Here is a 14,413-nt window from a genome sequence, read left to right on the forward strand (position 1 = left end):
GGTGGGTGGTTTACCTGCACCAGTACATCCCATAACCTTCCTGAATGTCATTAGAAGAGGAACATCCTGGGCCCCGGGATGAGCACCCGGTACACCCGGATGGTAGATTACATGTCAGATGACACCAAGCAGGACAGATCCACTATCTCCGGTCTCCCTATCGGACCTCCTCTAAAGTGCTGTGAAGAAATGTTCATCCAGTGTTGGACAGACTCCATCTGACCTTCAGATGATGGCCCCCGTGGAAGCTTCAGTGTGTGTGTGTGTGTGTGGAGTAGCCTCTCTCGGTCACTTAGCGATGCGTGAGCTCCATCGTCGGCTCTTCATCTCTTTTACATTCTGCTGCACTCTTTCCTGATCAATTATTAAACGAGCAACAGCCGAGGACATGCGTTCACTGTCCTCATGTCTGTCCTCTTGACACATTATTCCTGCCTCATCGTGTGTGTGTGTGTCTGTGTGTGTGTAAAACTGCGTCGTCACAGTGTCTCTACATCCACCGGTGTGTGTGTGTGTGTGTGTCTTCTCCGCTCTGGTAGCACCCTTCTGGAAATACGGCGTGACAGAACGCTTTTTTTCCCGGCACACTGGCAGATGTGACCCAATTGCGGTCGAGTTGGATCCGTGTGTGTGTGTGTGTGTATTGGGGAATGAGAGCAGCGATCCACAGATGGCCACAGCGCTCTGTGTTTGAGTCTAGAGAGGAAATGTCTTCCATCTCTCCCGACATGTCCCAGTGGGCCAGATGAACCCGGAGCAGCTTCACTGACATCATGTGCTATTATTTGTAGTATCTATTAAACTCTCAAAGTCAGAAGAAGGCTGTTTTTTTTGTACTAGTCTGGTCTTAATTTGGTAGAAAAATGAGTCGTTGTAAATTAAACCATGTACACTAAACCAATGTGTTCCCAAGGGAGGAAAAAAAACAACTCCAGGGTTTTTAAATCGTACTCTTCTACAATGTCTTTGACCAACTCAAATTCCACGTACTATCCCTCTCCAGAAGGTTCACCCACGTCTTGCAGGCGTCTTCTCTGATGGAGAGCGAACGATAAACTCGAGGTTCTCATCTTATGAGTTTCATCATAAAAAATTAGGACGGAAACCATTTTTGTATGAAATGTTTAGTCAAAAGCCGTAAGAGGCTCTCACTCAACCTCAGACCTGAATCTCTTGGGATCAGCATCTGATTGGACAACCGGAGCACCTCTTCTGCTGCCTTTTCACAACACACACACACACACTCTGCAGCGGTTGTCAAGGTAACGAGCCAGCTTCCCGTGTTCTGTATTAATATACCGTAAACCATGTCACGGTCGCATCACGCATGTGTGCTGCCTCTACCCTTTGCACATGTAAACTACATCATCCAACCACCGGTAGCTTTGCTTTAAGAAAGAGCAGGAAGATGATCAAACGGACAGGATCTTACGATTCCCTTTTTTTCCCCCTGAAGGGTTATTTGGGAGTTTTTCCTGGTCCGATGTGAGGTTTTTTCAGGGGATGTTGTGGTGTGTACAGATTGTAAAGAACAAACAAGACATTTGTGTAATTTGTGAAATTGGGCTATACAAATAAACTGAATTGAATTGAATTGAATCATGGCGGCAATCAGTTAACCTTTTCTTTGACTCCATTGCTGCATCGATAGACTGGCTTCATGGAAGTCATTAAGGGGGCGGGGCTTCCTGTCATGAATCCAGCTGTTGCTGTTTGGGCCTCGTGTGTTCGGATCACGGTGACGATGGTTTGTCTTTGTTTTTACGCGAGGCCTTCAGGGCCCTCCGGCAGAACGGGACCTGGTCACGACTCCTTCCGCTGCCAGAAGAGGGACGAATAAATAAACAGAAAACAAATCATTTCCATAACGACGTCTCGTGGTGTGGCCTCCATTCTGCTGTTAGAGGCTGGAAATGTGATATGAAAAGACAGACAGAAATAGAGCAACACACACACACACACACACACACACACACACACACAGCAGGAGCACATTTGCAAGCAAAACATGATATTGTGTGTGTGTGTGTGTTTGGAAGGGGGACACAGTGGTCATGTTTCTCACCTCTAATCTCTCATCTCTCTATCAGACTGACTTTGTTATGTAACCATAAATCACAGCAGCCCCCGCTAGACACACACACATACATACACACACACACGCACACACCAGCCGCACTCGACTGATATGGGGCACTGAAATAGAGAAGTGATGAAGACAACTCTCTCTCTCCAATAGTCTGACTGCACAACATTCATTTGTAAAGATGGACATGAAAAGGAGTGAGCGGCAACAGCTGAGCTCAGGCGGCCGCAGGCTGACAGACATCATCAGAGCGCGTGTGTGTTTGTGTGTGTGTGTGTGTGTGCGAGAGAAAAGTGGCAGCCTCAAAGTAGAGCGCTCAGCCTTTGAACTGTCAGCCTTCCTCTCCTTATTAATGTATTCACAGCTCCGTCTCTTTCTCCTCTCTCTCTCTCCCTCTCTGCCTCGTTTCATCATCTCCTCCCTCTAATCTCCTCCGTTTCTCCTTCACTGTCATTCATCTCTCCCTCTTCCCTCCTCGGCTTCCTCCGCCTCCGCGCTCCCACGTTGGCTTCTTACAGCGGTGCAGAAGCCGGCAATTCTGTTTTCCTCCATCCTCATCGGGGAACCGTATCTCAAGAGGAGCTTCCTTGTTTCACTGTGGGGTCGGAAAAAATGTCCAAATTCCTGAAGGGACCGCGGCCTTTAAATTACTTGTTTTGTCAGCTCGGTGGATTATGAACACAAAGAGAAGCATTTCATGCCATTTGTGCGCGACAAAGTACTTCAAAGCTCAGTCGATCATCAACTTAATGTATTTAGAATAGTGTTTTGTCACAGAGAATAAATGGCACATGCTCTGTTTGTTATTGTGATGTCATGGCGTTAACCTCCTTGTTTCCATGCTGTTGTTGACCGTGCCGCTGTTGTTTTGTGTGTGCAGGCGTTTAAGCCAGTGGTGGGGAAGAGCCTGCTGTCCTCGGTTACAGCCGTGGAATTCTTGTTGGACCGACAGCTGGACTTCCTGTCTGACCACTCGGCCTTCCAACCGTACCAGGTAAGGATCACGCCCCTGAACGCACCACATGGTCGAGCCCGGAGATACGAGACGCATCATGGTATAGGGGTTACCCTTCAATACATTGACATTGTTTACATAGATTAAAGAACACAGCATCAAATCTCACTACTTTCACCTATTTGCACGTAAACTAATAATTAAAAATCAGCATTTTAAGAATCCATACAGTTACAAAACATGTTCTTAAAATACTTCAAACTCCTGCAAAATGAGGCTTAATGACCCGACACTTTTACTTACTAACTGACGTACTTTTCCAAAATGTATATTATTATTAAACCTTTATTTAACCAGGTGAAACTTGCAGTACGCACACAGTATACACGTATTGGCTTTCAAACGGGCAGACAATGAAAATATTTCCAAATGCTAAAAGTGAAATATATTATGAGAAGAAAAAAGAAAAAAACACAATAATTAGAATGACATAAACTAGAGGCCAAATGACTTGCAGTCTCTCCTCCCGCCGACACATCAGGTTCACAGAGCAGGTGGACGCAGGGTCAATACTGGGGACTGATAGCCCTGGCTTCAATGTCAGGCAGCAGAGCGACCTGCTGTCACCCAGGGAATGAGCGCTCACAGTTGGCTCTGAACGCGCTGTTACTACATCCCATTTGCTAATGAAGCAATGAGTCATTCGCACGTCGGTTTCCGGGCGCCGAGTTCCGTGTGGATCGGACACCGCTGGGCTTCAGCGTGAACATAAAGCCTGACACACGTGAGTCCTGCTTGACACATGGACACAGATACTGTAAATCACAGGGAGGTTTGCCTCTGTTCTGCGGCTGTGTGAGTGTGAGTGTGTGTGTGTGTTTGTATGTGTGTGTGTGTGTGTGTTTGTGTGTGTGTGTGTGTTGCATTGTGCTGGCTGGAACACCATGTTCCACTCGGTGTCAACCCAGATGGGAAGGCTGTGTTCTGCACTCTGCCCGTCAGTCACCAGGGTGCTCTGCTTAAGACAAATACCAAGAGACACGCTCTTTTTCTGTTTTTCCACTTTTGTTTGCCACTAATTAAAAGTCCGGTCGGCTCGCCGCGTGGGGGATTTTTATGGATCCGCTCAAATGTCCTTCAACATAAAGACTCTCTGCATAATGATGTGTTCGAGGACCGTGTTCGAGACAAGAGATCACAGATCTATTGCTGGCATTGCTTTTGGAGATGTGCTGCGTGCGTGTACGTAAACGACACCAGTGTCTTTTATTATCTCTTGTTTATTAGATATAAATATAGATATAGAGTAGAGCTGCAAGATTATCACCATAATGAGTTGAATAATTACTCATTATTCATTGATTTTAGGGACAAAATATTTCTATTGCACTTTCCCATTTAATTACTTTCACTTTTTACGTGTGCTACAATGAAGAACCTGACAGTATGTTACTTCTCCTGCTCTGGAAAAGTCAAAACATTGGGCTGTTAGTTCTGTGAAGGAAGTACGCATTTTAAATGTCACATATGTAGAGTCGAGCATGTTCATTTGAGAACATGAGTCCTCTCAAAGCCGCCTATTTAAAAGTCATAATGTAGTCCTTTAAAAGCTCTGCAGCAAGCACAAGATGTGTATGTGTGTGTGTGTGTGTGTGTTTGTGTGTGTTTTTGTTCCAGCGCTGTTTCAGAGCCCGGTCCGCATGGTCCCCAGTGTCTTGTCCTATTTCCTATAGAATGCTGACTGTGTCGACTTAATTGTCTCCACATGGAGTCTGGCACGACCTGGGCTGAGTCTAACAGACGAACACAGTCATGGCTGCAGTTTGACAAGAGAAAGAGGTCCTTTTTTAAGTGTTTGTCCTAATTGGACAGGTTGTCACAGTGTTGTTCCAGTATTGTTTCAGTGTTGTCACCGTTTTGTCACACTGTTCTCCCAGTATTTTCACTGTGTTGTCCCAGTGTTGTTCCGCTGTTGTCACATTGTTGTCACATTGTGGTCACAGTGTTGTTCCAGTATTGTTCCAGTGTTGTCACAGTGTTGTCACATTGTTGTCACATTGTGGTCACAGTGTTGTTCCAGTATTGTTCCAGTGTTGTCACAATGTTGTTCCAGTGTTGTCACAATGTTGTCACAGTGTTGTCACAGTGTTGTCACATTGTTGTCACATTGTGGTCACAGTATTGTTCCAGTGTTGTTCCAGTGTTGTCACAGTGTTGTCACAATGTTGTTCCAGTGTTGTCACAATGTTGTCACAGTGTTGTCATAGTGTTGTCACATTGTGGTCACAGTGTTGTTCCAGTATTGTTCCAGTGTTGTCACAATGTTGTTCCAGTGTTGTCACAATATTGTTCCAGTGTTGTCACAGTGTTGTTCCAGTATTGTTCCAGTATTGTTTCAGTGTTGTTCCAGTATTGTTCCAGTGTTGTCACAATGTCGTCACAGTGTTGTCACAATGTTGTTCCACTGTTGTCACATTGTGGTCACAGTGTTGTCACATTGTTGTCACATTGTGGTCACAGTGTTGTTCCAGTGTTGTTCCAGTATTGTTCCAGTGTTGTCACAGTGTTGTCACAGTGTGGTCACATTGTTGTCACAGTGTTGTCACAGTGTTGTCACAGTGTTGTCACAGTGTTGTTCCAGTGTTGTCACAGTGTTGTCACAGTGTTGTCACAGTGTTGTTCCAGTGTTGTCACAGTGTTGTCACATTGTGGTCACAGTGTTGTTCCAGTGTTGTCACAATGTTGTCACAGTGTTGTCACATTGTTGTCACATTGTGGTCACAGTGTTGTTCCAGTATTGTTCCAGTGTTGTCACATTGTTGTCACATTGTGGTCACAGTGTTGTTCCAGTATTGTTCCAGTGTTGTCACATTGTGGTCACAGTGTTGTTCCAGTATTGTTCCAGTGTTGTTCCAGTGTTGTCACAATGTTGTCACAGTGTTGTCACATTGTTGTCACATTGTGGTCACAGTGTTGTTCCAGTATTGTTCCAGTGTTGTCACAGTTTTGTCACATTGTTGTCACATTGTGGTCACAGTGTTGTTCCAGTGTTGTCACATTGTTGTTCCAGTATTGTTTCAGTGTTGTTTCAGTGTTGTCACAGTGTTGTCACAGTGTTGTCCCAGTATTGTTTCAGTGTTGTTTCAGTGTTGTCACAGTGTTGTCACAATGTTGTCACGGTGTTGTCACAGTGTTGTCACAATGTCGTCACAGTGTTGTCACAGTGTTGTTCCACTGTTGTCACATTGTGGTCACATTGTGGTCACAGTGTTGTTCCAGTATTGTTCCAGTGTTGTCACAATGTTGTCACGGTGTTGTCACAGTGTTGTTCCAGTGTTGTTCCAGTATTGTTCCAGTGTTGTCACAGTGTTGTCACATTGTTGTCACAGTGTTGTCACAGTGTTGTCACAGTGTTGTCACATTGTTGTCACAGTGTTGTCACAGTGTTGTTCCAGTGTTGTCACATTGTTGTCACAGTGTTGTCACATTGTTGTCACAGTGTTGTCACAGTGTTGTCCCAGTGTTGTCACATTGTGGTCACAGTGTTGTCACAGTGTTGTCACATTGTGGTCACAGTGTTGTCACAGTGTTGTCACAGTGTGGTCACAGTGTTGTCACAGTGTTGTCACAGTGTTGTCACAGTGTTGTCACAGTGTTGTCACAGTGTGGTCACATTGTTGTCACAGTGTTGTCACATTGTTGTTCCAGTGTTGTCACAATGTTGTCACAGTGTGGTCACATTGTTGTCACAGTGTGGTCACAGTGTTGTTCCAGTATTGTTCCAGTGTTGTCACAATGTTGTTCCAGTGTTGTCACATTGTGGTCACAGTGTTGTTCCAGTGTTGTTCCAGTATTGTTCCAGTATTGTTTCAGTTTTGTTCCAGTGTTGTCACAGTGTGGTCACATTGTTGTCACAGTGTTGTCACATTGTTGTCACAATGTTGTCACAGTGTTGTCACATTGTTGTCACAGTGTTGTCACAATGTTGTCACAGTGTTGTCACATTGTGGTCACAGTGTTGTCACATTGTTGTCACAGTGTTGTCACAGTGTTGTTCCAGTGTTGTCCCAGTGTTGTCACAGTGTTGTCACAGTGTTGTCCCAGTGTTGTCACATTGTTGTCACAGTGTTGTCACAGTGTTCCAGTGTTGTCACATTGTTGTCACAGTGTTGTCACAATGTTGTCACAGTGTGGTCACATTGTTGTCACAGTGTTGTTCCAGTGTTGTCACAGTGTTGTCACAATGTTGTCACAGTGTGGTCACATTGTTGTCACAGTGTTGTCACAATGTTGTCACAGTGTGGTCACATTGTTGTCACAGTGTTGTTCCAGTGTTGTCACATTGTGGTCACAGTGTGGTCACAGTGTTGTCACAGTGTTGTTCCAGTGTTGTCACAGTGTTGTCACATTGTGGTCACAGTGTTGTTCCAGTGTTGTTCCAGTATTGTTCCTGTATTGTTTCAGTTTTGTTCCAGTGTTGTCACAGTGTGGTCACATTGTTGTCACAGTGTTGTCACATTGTTGTCACAGTGTTGTCACAGTGTTGTCACATTGTGGTCACAGTGTTGTCACAATGTTGTCACAGTGTTGTCACAGTGTTGTCACATTGTGGTCACAGTGTTGTCACATTGTTGTCACAGTGTTGTCACATTGTGGTCACAGTGTTGTTCCAGTATTGTTCCAGTGTTGTCACAATGTTGTTCCAGTGTTGTCACAGTGTTGTTCCACTGTTGTCACAGTGTTGTTCCAGTGTTGTTCCAGTATTGTTCCAGTATTGTTTCAGTGTTGTTCCAGTATTGTTCCAGTGTTGTCACATTGTTGTCACAGTGTTGTCACAGTGTTCCAGTGTTGTCACAGTGTTGTTCCAGTGTTGTCACAGTGTGGTCACAGTGTTCCAGTGTTGTCACAGTGTTGTTCCAGTGTTGTCACAGTGTGGTCACATTATTGTTCCAGTGTTGTTCCAGTGTTGTCACATTGTTGTCACAGTGTTGTCACTGTGTTGTTTTCGTGTTGTCTTAGTGGCTTCACTGTGTTGTCACTGTGTTATTACACTGTTGTCCCAGGAGTGTCACAGTGTTGTCACACTGTTGTCTTAGTGTTGTCAAGCTTTTCTCCCAGTGTTGTCACTCTGTTCTCCCAGTATTTTCACTGTGTTATCACACTGTTGTCAGTGTTTTTACAGTGTAACTTGTTACGGCCGTTACACAGCGGGTTCAATTGTTATTATTTGTTATTATGTGATTCATTTCCAGAGGAGTTCTTCCCCTTCTGGCCACTACAAAGAATGTATAAGCCACAATCTCATTGGCTTCAGGACCAGAGATTGCCGCCTGGTTGCTATGCACGCAGCCCCTAAAAGCAGAGCCCGAAGAGAAGTCGTCTCTGTTAACACCTTCGAGACGTGACACTCGGCAGTCCTGCCCAGCTGCCATGACACCTCTTCACCCACAAGAGACCAGATAACGTGGGCGAAGATGAAGAGAAACTAGCAGCTGAAAGCTCTCGTCGTGTCTCACGCGACTGTTTTTAAAAACGGCAACTGGCGCTGTAACCGATAGTCCTCGTCAACTCCAAGTGCACTTCTTATTGATTTACAAGCTGATTCCATTTACTCAAGATGTATTTTGTTGTTTAAACTAGTGGAGCTAAAATAACACACACACTCACACACACTCCCCTATCACTACTTGTTGCCTCACAACCAGAACACACACACACTCTCCTACACTCTCTCATATCAACAGTAACTGCAGCCATCTGAAGAGAAGGAAAGTGGGAGCCTCACTCTTCTGGCACTGCTAACTTCAGACTCCCCACACACACACACACACACACACACACACACACACACACACACACACACACACACACACACACACACACACACACACACACACACACACACACACACACACACACACACACACACACACACACACACACACACATTCCCTCAGAGAGGTGCAGCAGTGACCACTCCCATCTCTCTTTTTCAAGTTGGACAGGAAGGGGGGGGCGGGGGCTGCAATCTGTTTGGCATAAACTGTACAATGAAGTCACTGTTTAGTGGGCCAACCCAGCCTGCTGCTCAAGTCTGTCCTTCCGTGTGTGTGTGTGTTGCTAGAAAGTTATGGTGTGTGTTTAGGCTGAGGGGCATGAGATGGAGAATAAAACTGTAACAGTGTGACTAAACGACACGCATACACACACACAGAGAGTGTGTTTTCCAAAGTATCGTGCTCTCTCTCTCTCTCTCTCTCTCTCTCTCTCTCTCTCTGTCTGTACGTAGAAAAAGTAAATATCTAGAATGAATACAGACCACAACTACCGTCTCTCTCTCCTCCCTGCTGTCACACACTTCATCCCGGTGTCACGTTACTTAGACAACATATTGCATGCTCACACACAGACACACACAGACACCTGTGGTGTCAGCTCACACGGCTGCTCGATATAGAGGGATTGCCTTACATGCGACCGCCGGCCTGCTCACGACCAAATCAGAATCAGAATCAGAATCAGAAACAGTTTTATTGCCAGGAATGTTTACACAAACGAGGAATTTTTTTTGGTGGAAGGTGCAACATTTGGACATGACAAACAAACAACAATCAACACGACAGAAAGACAACAAATAATGTGAAACAACAGGCCTCTCCTCTTAGCGGGGGACAGTTTATTGGGCCGGGTGAAACAACATCGGCTGTCAGTGGATTAGCAACGTAGAACTCTTCTGAACGGACCAATGAAGCGCTCTGCTGAAATGTGTTCTCCAGATATAAGTACATCTGTTCTCGCTCATGTACATACTTGCACATATACGTTGATAGACGCAGATAGAGGATATGGATTCAGTTACAATGGCTTTCTATATATCAACTTAAACAGTGTTCACAGTGTTGACATTCATAATCAACAAGTGGCTGGTTTTGTAGAAATCTGGACAACAACCTCTTCTAAAATGAACTCCCAATAGACGCCAGCGACGGTGCACGGATGGCACTCAGGGATTGAAGCGGCGTCTCCACGGCAACGGGGCCTTCTGTCCCCAAAAGGGCCGGGCGTCGGAAGTGTTTCGCGGCCCATCTGCCTTTGTCTCCCGATACATGTGATCGCGTGTCACATTTGTTGTCGTGTTGATAATTACCCGCTGCACTGCGGCGCGCTCGCCTCAGCCCCGTGGTGCGTTCACAGCACGTGGGAACAAATGGAGTCACAGACGCAGGTCGAAGGCAGTCGACGATAAACGCGGCTATCCATGATGACGGTTTAGTTCGTAGATCATGAAGCGCACGAGGAATCCCGTGTGAGGCTGTGTCCTCTGCTCAGCTCCTCAGAACATTCATACGTCACCTCTGGACTGGAGGTCCGTCGTGTTGGATGAAGGAGTTGAAGCTGAAGCTTTTAGAGTCAGTGGTTGTAACCGTGGTGTCGGTTGATGTTCCTCTGCTGCAGAGTGAGACGGAAGCTGCTGCTACAGTATTTATGTTTTACGACCTGGATGTTGGTTATTCTAATGTTTACAGGAACGCTTCACCCTTAAAAACTATTCCTGAAGGAAATGTGCTTCCACGGTGAACTGCACATCATAAAAAGAGTAATTAGTATACAAATGTCCATTTTAAGGGTAAAGAATTCATTTCAGTAGTCATAGCAGACGTTTTATGTCTATTGCACAGACGGTTTATTTCCTCCGTCACCAATGTGTCACCTGAGGACGAGCGTGGAACACATTTTTTGGGAGTCAACGTCTTTGTTATTTCCTGTACTTCATTGTGCGCTCATACTCCATTTCTCTCCAGTCTGATGGAAACAGACCCATCGGCCGTCATGGTGACCATGTTGCCTTGGTAACACAGTCTCTGTGTGTACATCGTGTCCAAACAGGCCAACGGTGAGAGGCTCCGGGCTCAGACGTGTGTGTTGTTTCCTGAGGCGGAGCGCCGCGCGCTGCAGAGAGGTGTGTGTGTGTAGTAGGACATGTGAGGGAGGTTTCTGATGACCTCTGGAGACCCAAATTCCTCTGAGCTACTTCTACTGTTTGATTTAGAGCTGAGAGAGAGAGAGACTTAGTTCACAGGTCTTCAGGCGTCACGACACGCACTGGTGGCTTTGCATTTCATTCATCCTCCACTCACTTGTGATGCATCACCTTGAAGACTCTTCAAAATAACCTCAATTCAATTGCAAAAACACACACACACACATGCACGCACACACACACACACATACACACAGAGGAGTGTGGTGTCTGTGGTTTGGTTTCTTCTTCCTCATCTGCCATCTGTCAGCGTTGTGTGCTCGGCTTTGTGTGTTTGAGTCGGGAAGAATTTTCAGCAAACAACCAAATAGTCTTTTCTCCGGATTCCTTCAGAATTTTTCTCTCTCTCTCGCTCTCTCTCTCTCTCTCTCTCTCTCTCTCTCACCGTTCTCCCTCTGTGTGTGAAACCGTCTTCTTTAAGGCTCATAGTTCCCCTCTTTGCTGGTGTGTTTGTTTGTGTGTGTGTGTGTGTGTGCGTGAGTGTGTGAGTGTGTGTCACTGGAATTCTTTGTGCACGTTCCACTGTGGATCGCTCGACACACAACAGAGCCGGCTCTCCCCTCACGCTGTTGCAGCAGGCTCCTCCTCCTGTCTGTGATGACATCATCGAGGCAGGCTTAGAATAACACATCATAATGAGTGTGTGTGAGTGTGTGTGTTATTTTAGCTCCACTAGTTTAAACAACAAAATACATCTTGATGTGTTTGATGACATTTGGTCATTCTTCAAATATTTTGACTATTTCCCTTTTTTGTTTTAGTTCAGCCAAACTGCAGTGAGCTTTAGGCCGACGTCGGAGGTTTGATTCTCGTGTTGACAGAGTACATCTGGGTGGGGGAAGTGAATTAGTCATGCTTGTCTCACCCTCATTACCACCACAGGCCCTGAAGCCCCTCCCACTGCTCTCAGTGACCTACAGACGGGTGAATGTAGTGAAAGTTCCCTCAATAAATGACAACAACAGTCTCACAATGCACACCGTCTCCTCCTGAAAGAGGAGAAACAGTGTGAGGGCGCCTTGTCCTTCGAGTGTGGACGTGTGTGTCTGACGTGTGTGTGACTGATCCGTTGATGTTGTGTGTGTGTGTGTCCTCCAGGATGAGGTGGACAGTCAGAGCCCCGTGTTGAGAGACAACCACCAGCTGCATGAAGAAGTGAGGGGCTGGCTCAAAGACCAGAAGGTGCAGGAGATTTTTATGCAAGGTAAGCTCCTCTCCATCTTCCCACGTCTGTCCTCTGTAGACCACCAGAGCAGCTTCCCGTGTGAGGAGCCTCCACCCATCACACCATAACCCCGCCATGCTTCCTGTCTCCTCCAGGTCCCTATTCACTGAATGGCTACCGCGTGCGTGTGTACAGACAAGACTCGGCCACCCAGTGGTTCACTGGAATAATTACACACCACGACCTCTTCAGTCGAAACATGGTCGTTATGAATGACCAGGTACGCACACACACACACACACACACACACAATGTTCTTTACAATGCATATGTGTAGTTTACATGTGAGCGTAGCATCAAGTAGGATCAGGCACAAAGGGGAATGACGTGTTCATTTTAGCACCCAATGTTTTTAGTTCTTTCGTCACAGATCAGTCATTTGGTTTTAGTTCAGTAAGTTCATTAGTCAGTGTACTATTGGGGTAGTTTCCTCCCAGCTGTTCCTTCCAAGTGCCAGTGACATTACCCGACATTACTCGCTCATAGTTAAGTCATTTTTCTTACCTTTTGAGGAGGAGATACTTTTAGGTTTACTAATACGGAGACACCGGATGATTCCACAGATGCAGAATCAGGTTATTGAGTCGTTAATGACTTTGTGTGTCAGTTCATTCTCTTCGACCTGAGCATTTGACGTAGCTATTAAAAGCGGTCTACTCTGACTGAATGCCTACTGGGCCAGTGAAATGGGCCACCTCCACAACCAGGGGAGTAAAGTGACTCCTGTGTGTGTGTGTGTGTGTGTGTGTGTGTCCAGGTGCTAGAACCTCAGAACGTGGATCCCTCTATGATCCAGATGACCTTTTTGGACGACGTGGTCCACTCTCTGCTGAAAGGAGAAAACATCGGCATCACTTCCAGGCGGAGGTCACGATCCAGCCAAAACAACAACTCTGCCCACGTGAGTGCACACACACACACACACACACACACACACACACACACACTAGTAACAGTAAAGCATGTAAATGTGTTACACACAGATCGGTCACATCAAGTACTTTAGAAAAAATGTCAGTCAAGAGTTGGAGCTTGCATCATATTCGTTTAGGGATAGAAGTAATATTAAGAAAGAAAATGATGCCCTTAAATCCAAATTAAGGCTCAGATTAATCATGCAGGTGATGTCATTCTGTCATCACACATGAAATAGATTACATTTATTCTCATTATCCGGTTATCTACTGATTGTTTGTTGGATTCACACATTAGTATATGTTCTTGAACCATAACTGTGGTCATCTAAGGATTCCCTTTCATAAATGTTCTGACCCGTGTGAGCTGTCAAGAGAACTCTGAATTGAAATATGTCCCTTTATGCTTTTTATTTAGCTTTACACTCAAACTCACAACGCACTGGTTACCAGCTGGCTCCTTCCATGTGGCAGTGATGTCAGCCGAACACTATTCAATACACTGTTGTTGCACGATGTCACATGTGGAAGGAGCTGATTGGTCGGATACGGGCGCTCCTTGCCGCTCATCGTCTTTATATCAATTTCACTTGGTTATTTCCTCTTTTGATCTGTTTTGTCTTGTTGTTGTTGACACATTAAAGATGGTGGGAGGGAGACCCAGCGGGACCACTGGCAGCACTCAGGTAACCCCCCCCCCCACACACACACACACACATACTGGCGAATGTCTGACACAACCTGGAGATGAAATGTCAAAGTATTAGTATTAAAAGAGAATCCTCCTGCCTGCACCACCATCTTGTGGCTGCTGCCTCCACCGCACACCGTGCAAAGAGCTCCGTCACAGGTGGGTGTGGTCACAAGTACACGCGCCACACCTGGACATGGATCAGATGGAATGAATGAATCAGAGTAGTAGACACCAAACGTTCCCTGTGTTCATCACTGTTTCTCTTGATAACAGAGATATGCTGCCATGTTGCATACATTATGGTATTTCTGCTCTCAGTCTGTGTTCATGAGGCTGGTCAGCATCTCTTGATATCGCTCCACCACGTCTTCTAAATGTGAATGTTGAGCAGAGCAGAATGGGAGTCGGCTGCTCCCAGGCTGACATGATATCTAGACCACATGTCTACGTACAGCAGGGGGATTAAATACTCACAAACCGGTTTCTATCGTAAAGGTC

General features: G+C 45.7%; 1 protein-coding gene across 2 annotated transcripts in view; it reads left to right on the top strand.

Annotated features, from left to right (window-relative positions):
* Positions 1–14,413, top strand: part of jmjd1cb (jumonji domain containing 1Cb) — an 89,322-nt gene that overhangs the window by 57,701 nt on the left and 17,208 nt on the right. For both annotated transcript variants that reach the window (XM_056430106.1, XM_056430107.1), the window contains exons 3-7: positions 2,967–3,080; positions 12,181–12,286; positions 12,403–12,527; positions 13,065–13,208; positions 13,866–13,907. In XM_056430106.1, the coding sequence (XP_056286081.1) occupies positions 2,967–3,080; positions 12,181–12,286; positions 12,403–12,527; positions 13,065–13,208; positions 13,866–13,907 (531 nt within the window). The remainder of the gene's footprint in view (positions 1–2,966; positions 3,081–12,180; positions 12,287–12,402; positions 12,528–13,064; positions 13,209–13,865; positions 13,908–14,413) is intronic.

This window comes from Pseudoliparis swirei, chromosome 13 (assembly GCF_029220125.1).
Source record: "Pseudoliparis swirei isolate HS2019 ecotype Mariana Trench chromosome 13, NWPU_hadal_v1, whole genome shotgun sequence".
NCBI classification, from domain to species: Eukaryota; Metazoa; Chordata; class Actinopteri; order Perciformes; family Liparidae; genus Pseudoliparis; species Pseudoliparis swirei.